Source organism: Papio anubis, chromosome 19 (genome assembly GCF_008728515.1).
Source record: "Papio anubis isolate 15944 chromosome 19, Panubis1.0, whole genome shotgun sequence".
Classification (NCBI taxonomy): domain Eukaryota; kingdom Metazoa; phylum Chordata; class Mammalia; order Primates; family Cercopithecidae; genus Papio; species Papio anubis.
This window is the reverse complement of record NC_044994.1, coordinates 7,051,750-7,072,695: the sequence shown is the minus strand read 5'-3', so window position 1 is coordinate 7,072,695 and position 20,946 is coordinate 7,051,750. Positions and strand designations below refer to the sequence as shown.

General features: G+C 36.6%; 1 protein-coding gene and 1 long non-coding RNA gene across 10 annotated transcripts in view; one reads left to right on the top strand and one right to left on the bottom strand.

Annotated features, from left to right (window-relative positions):
• Positions 1-20,946, bottom strand: part of L3MBTL4 (L3MBTL histone methyl-lysine binding protein 4) — a 450,027-nt gene that overhangs the window by 258,337 nt on the left and 170,744 nt on the right. For all 9 annotated transcript variants that reach the window (XR_004180024.1, XR_004180023.1, XM_021929961.2 and 6 more), the window contains 2 exons: positions 19,355-19,509; positions 18,195-18,271 (listed from right to left, as the gene is read on the bottom strand). Coding sequence is in view for 7 of the 9 variants with exons in the window: in XM_021929961.2 (XP_021785653.2) it covers positions 18,195-18,271; positions 19,355-19,509 (232 nt within the window). In the remaining 2 variants the exon portion in view is untranslated. The remainder of the gene's footprint in view (positions 1-18,194; positions 18,272-19,354; positions 19,510-20,946) is intronic.
• On the top strand, positions 13,107-20,007 carry LOC103879567. The gene is made up of 2 exons (XR_001897200.2): positions 13,107-13,146; positions 19,865-20,007. It is a non-coding gene; the product is annotated as an uncharacterized LOC103879567 (long non-coding RNA).

The following is a 20,946-nucleotide window of genomic DNA, read 5'->3' as shown; positions in this document are numbered from 1 at the left end:
TTACACTCTCTAACATTTACAACAGGATGCCAGATTTTTTACTTGATCATTAATTAGTTTCTAAAGCATAGGGAGAACTCTTTGATCTACAGTATGGAATATCAGCACCTCAGGAGCTTGTCAAAGAGCTCATTTTATAACTGATTGTTTTCCTCAAAGTATGGCTGAGCTGTACTATATACAGAATACTCTATGTAAAGAAATATACTCTCTTTTGTGTCTAGCGAGATCACCAGAATACAACCTATCCGTGTTGCACTGGCTGAGCGCCCAGCAGAACTGTCTTCAATACCATGGCTTGTGTGGGATCTAATCTAACCCGATGTTTTGGCAGGCATTTGAGACAGAGTAATGAGTTCTATTTCTCTCTGTCTCTCAGTACTTAACATTTTAAAATAAAAAGCTAGGGTTGTTTTTCTCTTAGTTTCACTAACCATGTCATCTTCCATTGAGTGATATTCTATCACAGACCTAGCAATCCTCACATGTTATATTTTTATTGTTCTTTGTGACATCCTCTGCTCCTAGCCATGCCTCACATTTGGTAGGCACTCAATTCATATCTGCCCAGCTCATTAATTAATAATTTATATTATCTTCTGAACTCTTACCTTCCTTACGCCAACAGAATCTATCCATAGGAACTAGCACAGAACCACTGAAAATACAGTAATCTTTTGTTTGGCTAAAAAAAGTTAATGGTTAAGGTTGCAACTAAAGGAAGGATTTCTTTTGACTATAAATTTTTCTACTGTAATTTAAGCTTTGCAAGGAAATTATGAGGTAAAGTGGTCATTGGGTATCAAAACATCAATTTGCTAAGCTAAATATTTCTATGTGTTCATGAAACACCTAGAATATCTACTCAGCAGGTCCAGCCAACTGGTGATTCTAGAGAATCTAAAGAAACCAACTGTGTTATTTCTACAAAGTACATTTCATTACCTCCCAAAATACCAATTATTATAGCTTTATGATCTAAAAATAAATGTTCATTTAGCCAACAGGTTTGAATGCTCAATTTCCAGTTTAAAAATGCAGAAATAGCCTACAAGAGATCCTGAAGGAAGCACTAAACATGGAAAGAAACAACAGGTACCAGCCATTGCAAAAACATGTCAAAATGTAAAGTTCGTCAATGCCAGGAAGAAACTGCATCAACTAACGAGCAAAATAACCAGCTAATATCATAACGACAGGATCAAGTTCACACATAACAATATTAAGCTTAAATGTAAATGGACTAAATGGTCCAATTAAAAGACACAGACTGGCAAACTGGATAAAGAGTCAAGACCCTTCAGTTTGCTGTATTCAGGAGACCCATCTCACATGCAGAGACACACATAGGCTCAAAATAAAGGGATGGAGGAAGATCTACCAAGCAAATGGAAAACAAAAAAGGCAGGGGTTGCAATCCTAGTCTCTGATAAAACAGACTTTAAACCATCAAAGATCAAAAGAGACAAAGAAGGCCATTACATAATGGTAAAGGGATCAATTCATCAGGAGGAACTAACTATCCTAAATATATATGCACCCAATACAGGAGCACCCAGATTCATAAAGCATGTCCTTAGAGACTTACAAAGAGACTTCGACTCCCATACAATAAAAATGGGAGACTTTAACACCCCACTGTCAACATTAGACAGATCAACGAGACAGAAAGTTAACAAGGATATCCAGGAATTGAACTCAACTCTGCACCAAGTGGACCTAATAGACACCTACAGAACTCTCCACCCCAAATCAACAGAATATACATTCTTCTCAGCACCATATCACACTTATTCCAAAATTGATCACATAGTTGGAAGTAAAGCACTCCTCAGCAAAATGTAAAAGAGCAGAAATTATAACAAACTGTCTCTCAGACCACAGTGCAATCAAACTAGAAATCAGGACTAAGAAACTCAATCAAAACCTCTCAACTGCATGGAAACTGAATAACCTGCTCCTGAATGACTACTGGGTACATAACGAAATGAAGGCAAAAATAAAGATGTTCTTTGAAACCAATGAGAACAAAGATACAACATACCAGAATCTCTGGGACACATTTACAGCAGTGTGTACAGGGAAATTTATAGCACTAAATGCCCACAAGACAAAGCAGGAAAGATCTAAAATTGACACCCTAACATCACAATTAAAAGAACTAGAGAAGCAAGAGCAAACACATTCAAAAGCTAGCAGAAGGCAAGAAATAACTAAGATCAGAGCGGAACTGAAGGAGATAGACACACAAAAAACCCTTCAAAAAATTAATGAATCCAGGAGCTGGTTTTTTGAAAAGATCAACAAAATTGATAGACTGCTAGCAAGACTAATAAAGAAGAAAAGAGAGAAGAATCAAATAGACACAACAAAAAATGATAAAGGGGATATCACCACCGATCCCACAGAAATACAAACCACTATCAGACAATACTATAAACACCTCTATGCAAATAAACTAGAAAACCTAGAAGAAAAGGATAATTTCCTGGACACTTACACTCTCCCAAGACTAAACCAGGAAGAACTTGAATCCCTGAATAGACCAATAGCAGGCTCTGAAATTGAGGCAATAATTAATAGCCTACCAACCACAAAAAGTCCAGGACCAGAAGGATTCACAGCCGAATTCTACCAGAGGTACAAGTAGGAGTTGGTACCATTCCTTCTGAAATTATTCCAATCTATAGAAAAAGAGGGAATCCTCCCTAACTCATTTTACGAGGCCAACATCATCCTGATACCAAAGCCTGGCAGAGACACAACAAAAAAAGAGAATTTTAGACCAATATCCCTGATGAATATCAATGCAAAAATCCTCAATAAAATACTGGCAAACCGAATCCAGCAGCACAGCAAAAAGCTTATCCACCATGATCAGTGGGCTTCATCCCTGGGATGCAAGGCTGGTTCAACATTCGCAAATCAATAAACATAATCCAGCATATAAACAGAACTAAAGACAAAAACCACATGATTATCTCAATAGATGCAGAGAAGGCCTTTGGCAAATTCAACAGCCCTTCATGCTAAAAACTCTCAATAAATTCTGTATTGATGGAACGTACCTCAAAATAATAAGAGCTATTTATGACAAACTCACAGCCAATATCATACTGAATGGGCAAAAACTGGAAGCATTCCCTTTGAAAACTGGCACAAGACAGGGATGCCCTCTGTCACCACTCCTATTCAACATAGTGGTGGAAGTTCTGGCTAGGGCAATCAGGCAAGAGAAAGAAATCAAGGGTATTCAGTTAGGAAAAGAAGAAGTCAAATTGTCCCTCTTTGCAGATGACATGATTGTATATTTAGAAAACCCCATTGTCTCAGTCCAAAATCTCCTTAAGCTGATAAGCAACTTCAGCAAAGTCTCAGGATACAAAATCAATCTGCAAAAATGACAAGCATTCTTATACACCAGTAACAGACAAACAGAGAGTCAAATCATGAATGAACTCCCATTCACAATAGCTTCAAAGAGAATAAAATACCTAGGAATTCAACTTACAATGGATGTAAAGGATCTCTTCAAGGAGAACTACAAACCACTGCTCAGTGAAATAAAAGAGGACACAAACAAATGGAAGAACATACCATGCTCATGGATAGGAAGAATCAATATTGTGAAAATGGCCATACTGCCCAAGGTAATTTATAGATTCAATGCCATCCCCATTAAGCTACCAATGAGTTTCTTCACAGAATTGGAAAAAACTGCTTTAAAGTTCATATGGAACCAAAAAAGAGCCTGCATTGCCAAGACAATCCTAAGCCAAAAGAACAAAGCTGGAGGCATCACGCTACCTGACTTCAAACTATACTACAAGGCTACAGTAACCAAAACAGCATGGTACTGGTACCAAAATAGAGATATAGACTGATGGAACAGAACAGAGCCCTCAGAAATAATACCACCCATCTACAGCCATCTGATCTTTGACAAACCTGAGAGAAACAAGAAATGGGGAAAGGATTCCCTATTTAATAAATGGTGCTGGGAAAATTGGCTAGCCGTAAGTAGAAAGCTGAAACTGGATCCTTTCCTTACTCCTTATACGAAAATTAATTCAAGATGGATTAGAGACTTAAATGTCAGACCTAAAACCATAAAAACCCTAGAAGAAAACCTAGGTAATACCATTCAGGACATAGGCATGGGCAAGGACTTCATGTCTAAAACACCAAAAGCAATGGCAACAAAAGTCAAAATTGACAAATGGGATCTAATTAAACTAAAGAGCTTCTGCACAGCAAAAGAAACTACCATCAGAGTGAACAGGCAACCTACAGAATGGGAGAACATTTTTGCAATCTACTCATCCGACAAAGGGCTAATATCCAGAACCTACAAATAACTTAATCAAATTTATAAAAAAAAAAAACAACCCTATCAAAAAGTGGACAAAGGATATGGACAAACACTTCTCAAAAGAAGACATTCATACAGCCAACAGACACATGAAAAAATGCTCATCAGCACTTGCCATCAGAGAAATGCAAATCAAAACCACAATGAGATACCATCTCACACCAGTTAGAATGGCAATCATTAAAAAATCAGGAAACAACAGGTGCTGGAGAGGATGTGGAGAAATAGGAACACTTTTACACTGTTGGTGGGACTGTAAACTAGTTCAACCATTGTGGAAAACAGTATGGCGATTCCTCAAGGATCTAGAACTAGAAATACCATTTGACCCAGTCATCCCATTCCTGGGTATATATCCAAAGGATTATAAGTCATGCTGTTATAAAGACACATGCACACATATGTTTATTGCGGCACTATTCACAATAGCAAAGACTTGGAATCAACCCAAATGTCCATCAGTGACAGACTGGATTAAGAAAATACGACACATATACACCATGGAATACTATACAGCCATAAAAAAGGATGAGTTTGTGTCCTTTGTAGGGACATGGATGCAGCTGGAAACCATCATTCTCAGCAAACTATCGCAAGAACAGAAAACCAAACACTGCATGTTCTCACTCATAGGTGGGAATTGAACAATGAGATCACTTGGACACAGGAAGTGGAACATCACACACCAGGTCCTATTGTGGGGACAGGGTAGGGGGGAGGGATAGCATTAGGAGATATACCTAATGTAATGACGAGTTAATGGGTGCAGCACACCAACATGGCACATGTATACATGTGTAGCAAACCTGCACGTTGTGCACATGTACCCTAGAACTTAAAGTATAATTAAAAAAAAAAAAGAAAATATAATACAGTGGAACAAATTCTATAAAGAAGTCAACATATTTGCATTCTAAAAATAAAAAATTAAAAAATTAAAAAATAAGCTCCATTGCTACTCTTTGTTTTTTGGTACTACTGCTGCCATTTAATGAATATCTTCACATCTAAGCCTTGTGCAGTTTGATTAATGCATTATTTTATTTAATCCTCACACAACTGTATGTAGGTATAAATTAGTATTCCCATTTTAAAGGTGAATAATTTGAGTCTGGAAGAGTTTAAGTAACATAAGAATGACTCTGAGTTATAAAGAGAATACTTTCTGAATTCTTCGTTTCGTCTTATTCACACTGTGTTACTGTTAGATGAGTGATTGTGAATAACTGGTACCCTTAAGAGCAACACTCTCCACGGGAAGAAAGATGTCACATGTTCCAAAGACCCATTAAAGATACTCAAGGGACCAAGAAGAGGGTTCGACTTAGTAAAAAAAAAAAAAAAAAAACAGAAAATGCAGAAATAAACACATACTTTTAGCTGTGTTCCCTTCTAAATGACAACAAAGTATCAATAAAGGCATTTTTAAATGAATGGTTAATACAAAAATGCTAAGTTAATTTTGATATAACACATTATGAAATATTATGCAGTTATTATAAAGAAAGAATTTGAAATATACAAATGAGTTGGAAGGAATTTGTCATGAGACATAGTTGAGCAAAGTTAAAAATGACGTAAAATAAGTACCTAATATAATCCAATTTTTACAGCACACACAATGACTAAAAAGAACATGGGCTTTGAACACATGGATATGAGCATGTATGTGCACATGGATATGCAATCATGAGAATCCACAAAATATGTATAGTATAAGATGATGGCTTTTCCTCTTGGTGAGAAGGATGAACTGCATTTCCTAGACTCCTATGCAGCTACATGTAGTCCTGTGACTGAGTTCAGGTTAACCCATGTGGGTAGAAATGATGTAACAAGCTACCTCCAAGTTTGGCCCTCCCATGTGCAACCATCAGCTTCTTTCTATTCTCAGGCTGAAATGGAAAGATTACCAAGAAACTGGAGGCACCCTAGTCCCAGAATAATTGCATGGAACAGAACGAACCCCTATCAGCCATGATTATACTGTGCCAGGAGCAAGAAACAAAATCTTAAATGTGCTAAAAGCACTAAAATTTTGGAGTGGTTCGATATACTAGTTAGCTCAAGGTGACTAATATTAAGGGATTAGCATCAGTTACCATTTGCTCGGTGCGAGTAACTAACCTGGGTGGAAGGAGAAACCAAGGGGCACTAAGTGAGAAAACTCTGCAGTTATAAAACAGTACGAATGTAATGTTATTTATGCAAAAAATAAAATAAAAACAAAACAAATAGGAGGACATAAGGCCACAATGAGAACAGGTAAAAAGCCAAATGCAAATGAGCAATGTCAACAAAAGTTTCTGGAAGTGTAAGAAAGAAACCAATGGATGAAAACTGACGTGACGAAATTTTAGAAAGCTAAAACATAAATCTGTTAAAGAAGAATATCAGTAAGAAGTAGCTAGTTTATGTTATAGAATCCAGGAAAGCTTGGGAATTGCAGGCACCAAATATTTCTAATGGCAGCAGTGTGGGGCTAAACACAGACGCTGGTCTTAAAGTCTTGATAGAAACTGTTGGCCCCACGAGGTCATCTACCTTGCCCAACACAACTGGAGAACTATCCCTCATGCATTAAGGCAACTGGCTGGAGGTTTTAACCTCTAGATAGATTGAAACAGAGAAGTTACAGATGTGGAAATCTTAGTCACTAATGAAACTCACTCACAGAACAATGACCTCTCTACCCACTCCCATGGCCAGGATCTCAGAGAGCTAACAGAACCCGCCCAAGTCCTCCATTCTCACCACACACACCAGTCAGAGGAAACTTGCCTATGGAAACTAACCCAAGAGTCCTAGTTATGTTATTTGGGGGTGTAGAAACAAAACACCATGGTTTCCATCTGAACACCCTACAGGAAGGCTTGCAAGCTGACAGGCTCCATCAGGGCACCCAGAGATTTTACCCAGCTTTGAGCTTATTCTTAAACATCAAAGGATAACTAAGATGTACTAGATATTTGAAGACCACAATAAATAGATACAAAAACAAAAGAAAAAGGAAATCTGAAAAAAAAAAAAACAAGGAAAATATAAAGTGAGGAAGAATTAAACCAAAAAAGTTTTAAATATAAACCTTTATTGAATATCCTTAGAGAGATACGAGAGGATCCATAACATAAGAGTGCTATTGGAAAGTAGAGGGGAGCATTCCACTTCCGTGTAGAATGTAGAAAGCCACTGAAGACTGTTACTCACTCCCTAACAATGATCATAAACTTTCTTGGGCCCACTGGAGATCTAAAGTTCCAAAAGCAACAAAAAGAGAAATCCAAAGACGGACAGATGAGAAACTCAAAGTATTTCGCCTGTGGCAGAGCACAGGAGGAAGCAGTGATTCTATACAAGTGGGTAAAAAGGAATCAGCTAACATTTTAGTAAATTCTTAAAGGCCAATGGGGCTAACCTGTCAGTCTGGAATAATGGGCCTCCCCAAGTGCTCAAGGGAAAGATTAGGAGTGAGGCAGAAAACCAGAGAAAGCTCCCTTCCAGAGCACCAAAGATAAAGAAAAAATGTTAAGGCAGCACAAGGAAAATAAAAAACACATGAAGGGTGGCCAGGTACATGGGCTTATGCCTATAATCTCAGCACTTTGGGAGGCCAAGGCAGGTGGATAAGTTGAGCTCAGGTGTTCAAGACCAGCCTAGGAAACATGGCATAACACCATCTCTACCAAAAATACAAACATTAACTGGGTGTGGTGGTACACACCTGTAGTCCCAGCTACTCAGGAGGCTGAGGTGGGAGATGTGCTTGACCCTGGGAGGCAGAGGTTGCAGTGAGCCAAGATCATGCCACTGCACTCCAGCCTATCTCAAAACGAAACAAAACAAACCAAAAACATCAAGGGCAACATAGGAACTACAGTAGACTTCTACTCAGAAACTATGCAACTCAGAAGACAAGATAGTGACACCTTAAAAAAAATGAACAGGAAACCTGTCAACCCAGAATTATATACCCAGCAAAAATGTCTGTACAATGTTAAGGCAAAATAAAGGCTTTTCCAGGCAAATAAAAACTGATATAATGCATTTCCACCAAATCTAAGCTATAAGAAATTATAAAGAAAGTTCTTCAGAGAGAAGGAACATGACACCAGATGGAAATTTGGATATACACAAAGACATAAAGAACGCTGAAAATGGTGAACATAAAGGTAAAATAAAATGCACCTGCTTAATATAAATCACTGTAAAAGACTATGTCAGCCAGATGTGGTGGCCCATGTTTGTAATCCCAACACTTTGGGAGGCAGAGGCGGGTGGATTACCTGAAGGCAGGAGTTTGAGACCAGTCTGGCCAACATGTCAAAACCCCATCTCTACTAAAAGTACAAAAATAGCTGGGTGTGGTGGTGCACACCTGTAATCCCAGCTACTCAGGAAGCTGAGGCACAAGAATCACTTGAAACCAGGAGGCAGAGGGTGCAGTGAGCCAAGATCATACCATTGTACTCCAGCCTGGGGGACAGAGTGAGATTCTGCCTCCAAATAATAATAATAATAAAATAAAAAATTAACAAACAGAAGATAATGTCATAATCTAAAACAAATACAGTAACAGCCTTTATGTGATATAGAACATATAGAGAGGTAAAACTGCTTTTACTTCGTGTTTTTCTGGTTTGCTGATTTTATAAGAAAAAAAGTCATCTGGAACTAAAGACAACAAGAGGAGAAATGACAGGAAAGAAAATGGAAATAAACTGTTGTACTATGGGAACAACTATACTCTTTCTCATACTATGGGAAAAGTGATATAATAAAGTAGACTATGATAATAGGTATATCATAAACTGTAGGGCAACTGATAAATATTTTTAAGAGGCATAATTAAAAAGTCAATACTGAAGGTAAAATGGAAGCATTAAATAATACCCAATAAAATGTTTAAAAAGTCAGGAAAAAAAATTTAAAAAAACCAAAACCATAATGGATAAATAGAAAACTACCACCAAGATGAGGGATTTGAATCCAGTCATACACATAAATATATTACATATTTTTGGAAATCCACTGTAAATGTAAATACACAGGTAAGTAAAATGTAGGTTAAAAAGTATGGAAAAAGACATGCAATATAAGCATTAATCAAAAGAAAGCTAAAATGGCTAAAGAAACATTACCAGGGATGAAAAAGAAAATTACAAAACATAGTCCTTGCTCACACAATGTTCACAGAAAATTGTGCCTACACTTAGAAAGACCCAGTTTTATTCCTTTTAGTTTGTTTGTTATGTCTGCATTTTCTAATATTGTTATCAGAAGAAAAAAAAGTTTATGAAGGGTAATCTGAAAATATTTATGAAATAATTAAAAAAAATTTTCCACACTCAGTAATCTAGTAATTCTACTTACAACAGTCATAAAAAATAACAAACATATAATTCTTAAAGGATTTCCTCCCCGTCATTATTTATAAGAACTAGAAAACATTAGCATCCAATACCAAGGAAACACTTGATGAAACTGTGATGTACTCATAATAGATACGTATACAGTCATTAATACCCAGGTTTTCAAAGACTATTTAAAGAAAGAGAATATGTTCAAATTATATTTCTGAGTAAAGAAAACTGGTTATAAAAGCAATATTAACAATAAGATCACAATTTTAATTTTAAATTACCTGGTCAAATAAGCAGACAAAATGATTGGAAAAATATAATAGTATGATAATGGTAAGCTCTATCTAGTGATGGAATTTTTTAAATTTACTCATTATAATGTTTCATATTTTATAAGTTTCCTACAATTTTACATTAAAAATATATTTAACTTTTATTTTAAAGAAGTTGACTTATGTGAAGTCCACAGCTTCACTTCACTGGTGATTATGTGTAAGACTGTTAAAGGTAAAATAAACTTTGATTCATAAAGAGTGGAATTTGGCTGACTGCGCACTCTTTACAGAGAAAGAGAACAGTATCTTTTTACAATGTTTCTACGAAATGTGTAGGGTATTCACTTTCTGTGGAATGCCTTGGGGAAATGGTGACATGATTTGCAATCAAGTTAAAGACAAGGAAGACAATGATATATCATGCTGCAGCTGCAGGTATCCCCTATTGATGGAAATGCAGTAAACTTGTCTTGTGAGACTTCTGGTAGCTGAATGTCTACCTGAGGCGTAAACACAATCATATAAAAATTATTGCATGTGGTATCAAATGGCCACCCAAAAAATTTCCCCCAGTTAGCAAAATAAGCAAGTTTACTTTTTTCCCTGTTTTGGGTGGCTTCTTGCTATCATAGTAAAATGAACTTACTGTGGAACAAAACGGTATTTGCAGGAAAAGAGAGCCTTACAAGGTCAGGAACTAATTTATCTCCCTAGCCCATCGATTTACAGAGGACTCAAGACCACAGAAAACTGAACAAAAGAGATCATACACGTCTCCTTATTCAGTCACGTTCTAAATAAAGTATGTAGCAACCCCAAAGTGTCTCACACATCGTCCTAGCCCCATTCTCATATCCCTGGGTAAGGTCCCTGCCTCTCATTTCCACATATCATGAATCTCCATAATGCTCTCCCCACTCCTTCTTTCCAATCTGGCCTACTATTGCCAAATAAAGCATCCCTAAACACGGCTGTATCATAGCTTTGACCATAAATTCCTCATTATAGCTTTTAAAGACCCTTCACAATATGGCCTCGATGTACCTAACCTACTAGTTCCTTATTAATATTCCAAAACTGAAGTGAAACCCATTTCAGACTCCCGACCTACAGAACTGTAAGATAATAAATTTGTATTGTTTTATGCTGCCACGTTTGTGGTAATTTGCGACAGAGCAGTATACCATTATGTAATTTTCTCTGTGAAGCATTTCTTATGCTTTCTAGCCAGGTGTTACCTCTTTGATTAATTACCTTGCTATCCCTACAACAGTTATGTCTTAGCTTACAAACAGTCCCCAGTTGACTGTCAGCTTCCTGATGTCACAGAAGTTGGCTCACCAACCTTTCCGTCCCACCTCCCCCTACCAATGTTCTACATTGTCATAGTAACAGTGAATAGGGATCCAGAACTCTATAACACTGTAAGTTAAAAAAAAGAAAAAAAAAGAAAGAAATTGCAGAACAGGATAAGCCAACTAGCAAATACAGAAAGAATAATGAAATTAGAATATCACCATTTGGCAAACATCACACTAATAACTAATTCATGTCATAAATATCAATGGATGTTAAAACCTAGTAGGTGAAAATTTGATGAGAAATTGAGTATTTACATATTCTCAAAGTAACTCCCAAGTAAATATGTATTAATTACAAAGAGAAAAAGAGAAATTTTACAGTAGAGGAGCTTGGCACACACCACTTTAATCAAGTGACCAAAATTACCACAAACAGGAGAGGGACAGATGGAATTTGCATACCACCTGATACGGTGCAGTAAGAACTCAGCATTGCCTCCGGGACATCCCTCTGTAGATGCATAACCCACATCTAATCATGAGGAAACATCAGACAAACCCAGAGTGAGGGGCATGCTACAGAACTGGTCTGTAATCTTCAAAAATACCAAGGTCAGAAAAGGCAAGGAAAGACTGAAGAACTGTTGCAGATCGAAGGATGCAAAGGAGGCATGACTACTAAGTGCAACATGTGATCATGGATTAAATCTGCAGGTTTTTCTGTTCGCTTGTTTTATTCTATGGGTGACTGGCAAAACTTTCATTTTGACAACTTAATCTCATATGGTTTATCAGGGAGGCATTCAGTCTGCGATTCTTGCAACTCTTCTGAATCATTAAAATCATTTCAAATTTTAAATAAAGTAAAAATATTCACAAGGTCAGTCACCATTCGCCTGAGCCTAATGTGTTCTAAATCACTTCTCACCTCCTATTTCCCTCCCTCATCCACACCCTGCAGCCCAGCATGTCACTCATAATATTCATAATTCCTAAGTATGGTGGCAACTTCATGCCATCTTGCTTTAGTGCACACTGTTCCTTCTACCTCATATTTTCTTCCACTCTATTTCTCAGCTAAAATTTTACACACCCTTCAAAGACCAATTCAAACATGACTTCCAGTATGAAGCTGTCCAAATAAGAAGTTGGAATTAACATCTCCCTCCCTGTACTCCCGCAGCTCCACTGAAAGTTTCCCTTCCTTCTCAGAAGCCACATATAGGACTTCAAGCAGTGTTGTGAAGAAGAAAGGGCAACGGAGTTCTTGATGTCAACTCACAGGGCCTGCTACAAAATCAGCACACACGTGGAAGGCCTGGGCCAAGGGACCTGAACCTCTGGATGCCAGTTCTCCACCTATGAAACTGAAATAATTGACAGTAACTTCACAAAGTTGCCATGAAAATAGATAAGTATGTGAAATTAAGTGACATATTGGGCATTAAGAAAAATGAGAACAAAAAACAGGAGGAATGATAAGCAGAAAGGTTTTGTTATTTAACACATTCATGCACAGGATGTTATTTGTCTTTAAGACAGACTCAAGTGTGTCATAAAAGGGTTTCTTCTCATGATATTGCAAGGGGATTCACCCTTCACAGAGGCCTTCATTGAACTCCAGGCACCTTCCCATTTGCTAGATGATATTTAAAATGAAAATTTAATAGATCAACCATTTAATCAAGGTATGAGCAAGACAGTGGAGTGTAACAAAAATAATTCAAAGGAACTGTGAGTAAAATTTGGTGAAGACGATTAAAGCCCAGCAGTAAACAAAATTGCTTAAAGCTTGTGATGAGTAATGATCATGATGTCCTCTAGGATAGTGTGAAAACGTGAGTGCACCTAAGATGTTAGGCCTCTACTAACTGCCTAAGAGGGGAAATACTTGGAGCCAGAGATCGTAGAAGGGGCCCTGAGACAGGAAAACAGAATGCTGTGTACTCAGGTGGTTCACAGGCAGGAGTTTAAACATCAGATTTAGAAAGGAAAACCAACTAACATGATCTTCGGATATTCTCTTTCCTAAGACAAGGCTAGAGCTAGGGCTGCTTGATTGTGTGTGTGTGTGTGTGTGTGTGCGCCCGCGCGTAGGGAGACAGAGAGTGTGTTTAATTATAGCAAAACATAACAAGATCAAATACTGTTCATTTCAATGATTTGTTTCCAACTGTTGTCAGAAAAAAAGTGTTTGCTATATTTGCTATAGCGTGTGTGTGTGCGTGTGTGTGTAATTGCACTTCTGAGAGCAATTAAAGTGCTTGAAAGTAGAACAGCATATGCCAATTTGTAGAGCTGCCCCTGGTGTATACCCTAAGTTTCATAGATTCCAGATAAAAGAGCTTCTTCAGAGAGAGAGGTCAGTTTTTAAAACACATAAATGATAAAATATAAAGATGCTTTTCACTGACATAAATTTAATTCCAAATTCCAGGTGTTAGCTACTCTCTTCAATATCTTTCTAGAGAAGGTTTAAACATATGCCAGAATCTTTTCTTCCTTCAGGAGAAGCAGGCTGCTGGAATTTTAGCTGAAGTTATAAAATGACAAAAAAAGATGTTAGATAGACAGAAAACTGTCATAACAAAGTCTTAACATTTGAAGAACAAAGTTGCAGAACTTTGTTGAAGTTTTAGTCAAAATTATAAAATGTAACTTCAACTAAACTGAAATTATAAAATATAACTTCAACTAAAATTATAAAATAAAGTTATAAAATGCAAGTCTACAATAATGATACCAATGTCATACTGATATAAGAATAGGCATAGGCATAGAGACCAATGGAACAGAATTGAGGGTCCAGACATGAACCTAAACACCCACAGTAAATTTATTTTCAACAATGATGCAAAGACCATTCAACAAATGGTGTTGGAAAACTGGATAACCAGAAGCAAAAGAATTAAGTTTAACCTCTTCCTCATTTCATACACAGAAATCAAATAAAAATAGATCTATTGGCCAGGTGTGGTAGCTCACACCTGTAATCTCAGCACTTTCGGAGGGTGAGGTGGGACAGTCTCTTGATAGATAGTGCTAAATCCTCGAAACTCTGAATTTGGCAATAAGTTCTCAGATTTAATACCAAAACCACAAGCAACTATAGAAAAATAAACAAACTGGATATCATCAAAATTAAAACCTACTGTACATCAACGGACATTATTAAGAATGTGAAAATGCAACCTGTAGAATGGGAGAAAACATTTGCAAATCATCTATCTGATGTGGGTTTAATATTCAGAACATATAAAGATATACAGTGTAATAAATTAATAATATATAGATAATATAATAAAGACTGATAAATGGACTTAATATTTAAATAACAATATTCAAATAATAATTAAAAGACAACCCAGCTGAAAAATGGGCAAAAGCCCTGAATAGCCATTACTCCCAGAAAATATACAAATGACCAACAAGCACATGAAAAGACGTTCAACATGATTGGTCAATAAGAAAATGCAAATCCGAAGCACAATGAGATACTACTTCATAACCACTAGAATGGTTTTAATCAAGAAAACAAAATAACCAGGTTTGCCAAGGATGTAGAGCAACAGGAAGCTTTTTGTAATACATTGCTGGTGGGAATATAAAATGGTGTAGGTACTTTGAAAAACAACTTGTCAGTGCCTCAAAATGTTAAACGTAGAATTAACCATATGACCAAGCAATTCTACTCCTAGGTATATGCTGATCTAGAACTAGAAATACCATTTGACCCAGCAGTCCCATTACTGCGCATATACCCAAAGGATTATAAATCATGCTACTATAAAGACACATGCACACGTATGTTTATTGTGGCACTATTCACAATAGCAAAGACTTGGAACCAACCCAAATGTCCATCAGTGATAGACTGGATTAAGAAAACGTAGCACACATACACCATGGAATACTATGCAGCCATAAAAAAGGATGAATTCATGTCCTTTGTAGGGACATGGACGAAGCTGGAACCCATCATTCTGAGCAAACTACCACAAGAACAGAAAACCAAACGCCACATGTTCTCACTCATAGGTGGGAATTGAACAATGAGAACACCTGGACACAGGGCAGAGAACATCACACACCAGGGCCTGTTGTGGGATGGGGGTATCGGGGAGGGATAGCATTTGGAGAAATACCTAATGTAAATGATGAGTTAATGGGTGCAGCAAATCAACATGGCACATGTATACTTCACGTTGTGTACATGTACCCTAGAACTTAAAGTATAATAAAGAAATATTTTTAAAAAGAAATAAAGATATATGTCCACAGAGAAAATTGTACATGAATGCTTACAGTGGCATTTCTAGTAATAGCCAAAAGGTACAAATAAACCAAATGTTCATCCACAGATCAATAGGTAAACAAATTGTGGTATGTACATACAATGAATGTTATTCAGCCATGAAAAGGAATGAAGTACTGAGACATGCTACAACTGGAATGAACCTTGAAAACACGATGTCAAGTGAAAGAAGCCAGATACAAAAGGTCACATATTGTATGATTCCTTTCATGTAATATATCAAGAATAGGAAAAGTCATAGAGGCAGAAAGCTGATTAAAGGTGTCAGGGCAATAGGGGTATGGACAGGTATAGGGAATGTCTACTTCATAATCACAGAAATCTTTACAGGGAATAAAAAAATTTTGAAACTAGAGAGAGCTGGTGGTTGCATAACCTTGTGAATACATTAAATACCACCAAATTGCACACTTTAAAATGGTTAACTGTATGTTGTGTGACTTTCACCTCAATAAAAAAAGAATAAACTACTTAGTAGCAAATTTAATAAAGTAAGTACTAGACTTGTAAATTGAAAACTACAAATTATAATTGAAAGAAAATTTTAAAAGGCCTTGATAAATGGAAAGAAGTCCTGTGTTCATGGGATGAGAAACTGAATATTGTGAAGAAGACAATACTCCACCAATTGATCTACAGATTCAGTGCACCACTATCAAAACCCCAGCTGGCTTTTTCTTTGCAGAAATTTACAAGTTAATTCTAAAATTCAGATGGAAATTCAAGGGACTGAGAAGAGCAAAAACAATTGTGAAAAAGAACGATGCTGGAGGACTCATACGTTCCAATTTGGAAATTTACTACAAAGCTACAGTAATCAAAGCATGATACTGGTATAAACTGGACATACGAACCAACAAAAAAGAACTGAGAGTCCTGAAATAAACTCATACTCTATGAGCAATGGATTTTCAATAAGGGTGACAATAGGGAAATAATAGTCTTTTGTAACAAATCTTTATGACCTTAGATTAGGCAATGCTTTTGTAGACACAACTAGCATGTTAATGATGGCACAGTTCTGGACCTCTAATTCCAAATGTGCTGCACAGAATTTTTCTAGGCTCACCCAACGCCAAGAGACTGAGCCTATTCATGAAGTATAGTGAGAACAAGCTGGATGCAGTGGAGAGGTTATTTCACCAGATGAAAATGGTAAGAAGCATTCCACGTCTCTAGGCACACCAACTCAAACCACATACTCTTGAGATCTGACGAGCATTTCATCTCATCTTAAGGAACATTATTCTAAAGTTAGTTTTAGCCAGTGTTACAGAAAAATAAAACAAATGACTCTAAATCTCTCCATATATCAAAATCAAAATTTAAGGTGTTAAATATTTCATAAAACCTTTCTAGACCAAACAGGCATTTTTTAATAATTTGTGATTTGGGTTTGGCTTCTTTATTGTTTTTAATTCTTGAAATTATCTTCACTAAATTCAAGAATTTGATGAGAAATCCTAGTATTTTTCTATATTTAAGGCAAAAACATTAAAAAACAGCATACAAAAAAAGTATGAATCATTTGAATCAAAAGAACATTTGCTCCATTCTAGAATGGCACATCCCTTACTCTACATTTCTTTCTGTACATTTTTCATTGAAAGAAAATATCTGTCTGCTCGAACACTTGTGTTAAAAATACTAAGATTATACAGCCTGTACGTCTAATTCATTTTTAAATTAAAAAACAAAGGGATTTGACAGAGCAAGTCTCTAAACATTTCATAATATTTCTGTAATGAGAAAAAATAAATAACTCGATAGAGTCCTTATTTAAATGTTTAGCTAAGCCGTTAATTTGGTTTGCGGAAGGAGGTCTGGCAAGTTCTGGAGACCCATTGGTAAGTTGGTTCTTACTGCTTAGATTTCTGTACTTCTACATTTAACTCCAAAGTTAATTATATTTAATAATCATATCGTTCAATTAATTAATTATTAGATAAATTATGTAAGTAGAAATAGCTAGTTTTAAATATCAGTATTCAACAATGGTACTCATTTGTTGGATAAAAATTTTTAGCAACTTTGTTTTAATGGCTGCCTAGTACATCTTTTTTTTTTTTTTTTCTTTTTTTTTCTCTTGAGACGGAGTCTCACTCTGTCACCCAGGTTGGAGTGCAGTGACACGATCTCAGCTACTGCAACCTCCACCTCCCAGGTTCAAGCGATTCTCCTACCTCAGCCTCCAGAGAAGCTGGGATTATAGGTGCCCACCACCACACCCAGATAATTTTTGTATCTTTAGTAGAGATGGGGTTTCACCATATTGACCAGGCTGGTCTAGAACTCCTGACCTCAGGTAATCCGCCCACCTGGGCCTTCCAAAGTGCTGGGATTAGAGGGATAAGCCACCACACCCAGCACCTAAGACATCTTTATAAACACAGTTCATCTTCATTATGGGGAAGGAAATGCAGGTTTCAGGTACTTGGTGGTCAACAGAATCTCACACAGTATTTTTATAATATACCCTGTATTAAAATACGGTCTTCATAAACAAAATAAAAATGAGGATTGCCACTTACACAGAGATGACTTCACAGAAAGTCCAGGCAGTCCACTCACCTTGGGGTGCTATCAGAGTTCTTCCATTCTCCTGACACCAACCAACTGGCTGGATGTAAGGGCTATTAACATCACACCTGTAGAAAGAGAACTCTATTTTACATTCCGTTTTACTTAATGCCAGACAAAGAATTCAAGAGTAACAGTCATTCTGGATATCAAGAGATACCACAGAAAACAGTACTTCACAGCTGGAGAGAATTAGAAGGAATTTTCAGTACTGTATTAGTAGGCTGTTACCACACTTCTCTTTCACATAAGCTTCTTGAAATTTAAAAGTATAAAATTAACAGGGGATTGCCAAGGACCTGAACTGCCAGTGACGTTCCCAAAAAAAGTGAGTGAGCATTTTAATAAACTTCTACCACTTCTTGCTGGCAGCAAGAGAAAATATTAATAGGACAGCCCAATCAGACTGCAGATGACATTTTTCCTCCCCGTCCTTTTCAAAGAACCCAGAATATTCTGCCTAAGACACATATACAACAATTCGTCTCTGCTTTGCCTCTGAGTTCAAAGGAGAAGACAGGGCCCATCAGGCACATGAAGAACCACTGCCTCAGGCATGGACATGGCGATTACTCAGGACATATGTGGAGAAATGCTGTAAAAATTATTTTTGCCATGACCTCTTGCATATTTCAGGTTTTTAATCCAAAAAAAAAAAAAAGAAGAAAGACCCCTTTCAACTCATGCCATATTATTTTAATGGCATGGTAGCACACATTTTCTCCGCTCCCCATACGCTTTCGAAGAATTCACTCCCATTTTCCCAGAATCTTTCCTTTTAAAAATGTGACAAGGTACATTTAAGGTTTTTCAGACCAAAAAAAAAAAAAAAAAACCATACTGGAAGTTTTTAGCTTCCTCTTCACAGAAATGTTTTCCTTACAAACTAGACAAAATACAGCAAAGTGTCCTTAACTGGTTATATTATTTCAGACGAGGCGTCACTGGGTAACCTCTACAGATGGAGAACTTTCTAGGGCTCTTTAATGCGGTCATTCACATGGAAGAGAAGGAAGTGAACAGTCAACCACCAAATTCCGGATGCTCATCACTATTACAACAGCAAGAAGAGCGACAGTGCTAGAATGAAAACAAATTCTTAACATCAAACATACGAATACACAAAAACAAAACACACATTCGTATCTCACCAGTAATCGTAACTATCATCCCAGTTGTCAAAATGCACTAGTAAGCGATCTTCAACAATATCTGCTATGGTCGCCACACACACCAAGGAAGGGTTCTTCCTGTCGACGGCCTCCAGCTTCATTCCAACCTGAAATTCTTTAGGCATTGGCCCATTCTAACACAGCACCAGCAGGGGAAGAAGCACAAAAAGAAATAGGACACCAAATAAGACTGAGCCACTGTCAAAACTTCTGTGTTTACACCAGCAAAGTCTGCAGATGTCAGCGCTTAGCCTCTGGACAAAGCCAGCAAATGCCTGTAAATATATCTGGCAACTGTCACATAGTTTATGCTCATAACAAAGGCCCAGGAAACTAGTTTTCCTTTGTGCTTTTGTCTTTTCTTGTGCAGGGAGGTTTTCTTTCCCTTATCATCTTCATATTTCCCTCTTTGATTCTTAGAATAATTTGCATTAATTTTAAAATATGATGTTTACATAAGTATCAAATAATCTTCTCTGCTTCCCATAGGCTTCTGAAGTTTCCAAATGCCACTATTTGAAAAAGTGGTGAAGATACACTCTAATTAGCACCAAAGTATCCTTTCAATTTGATTACTCAATCCGAAAACAAGTGGCTTTTTCAATATTTAAGGAATAAATGCTTAAATAAAATTATAATTTAAAATGTGAATTTATACATATAATTTATATACATTTAATATATAATTTAAATTACAATTTAAAAATGTTAATGCTTTTTTATTATCTGTACTTTTTTAGTATAAAAATACTATGAATGATGATTTACAATAACTTAACAATTGCAAACCCACCCTTCATATATCTATAATTAGCCAGTCCTGGGAGTTAAGGAGTACACATAATATCTGGGGACAAAAAGAGGAATTTTTTCTCTACTTCTCTTTTATCAAACCCTGATGTTTACTCTCCTTCAGCACATTCTAATTTCATAGCAATTTCACATTTTAATAGCTCCTTTTCTTGATACAAATCTATGAGACATAAGTAACAATTGTATAATTCTGCTTTCCAGACCACAGAAGTGATGTCTGGAGAAATTCAGTGAGTGGCCTGCACAGTGACATCGCCTGCCGGTGGCAGAGTCAACTTCTGGGGTTGCAACTTATTCTCCTTTACGGAAGGTTCACCAGATTTCTGGGGACACAGATGGCATAAGAAGTGTAATCTACCCAGATCCTCAGAACACTCCTTCAATTAGTACAAAATGTTACTCTTGTTTTCATTACACTTAAACAAATCTAGGCTGGGTACATTCAAAGCCTACTTAGAGTATCTGCTGGTTTCAAAACACCAAAACCAAGATTAAAGGATTAACTCACTGTAAGAGAAAACATTTTTAAAAGACACTTTTAATTTTAGTAGGCTTTAAACACAAAGTTTTTAACTTTTCCCATCTACTTCAAGTAGTTACACTTCTAAAGGAAGAAAACCAAGATATGCCCATAAGAAACTGACGAACTAGGTGAGAAAAGTCATAGGAAGTTAAGAGTTTCCATAACTTCTTAAAGGATTAAAATAAAACGGAATATATAGTGAATTTTCAGAAATTTAAGCGTGGTCAAATCTGAT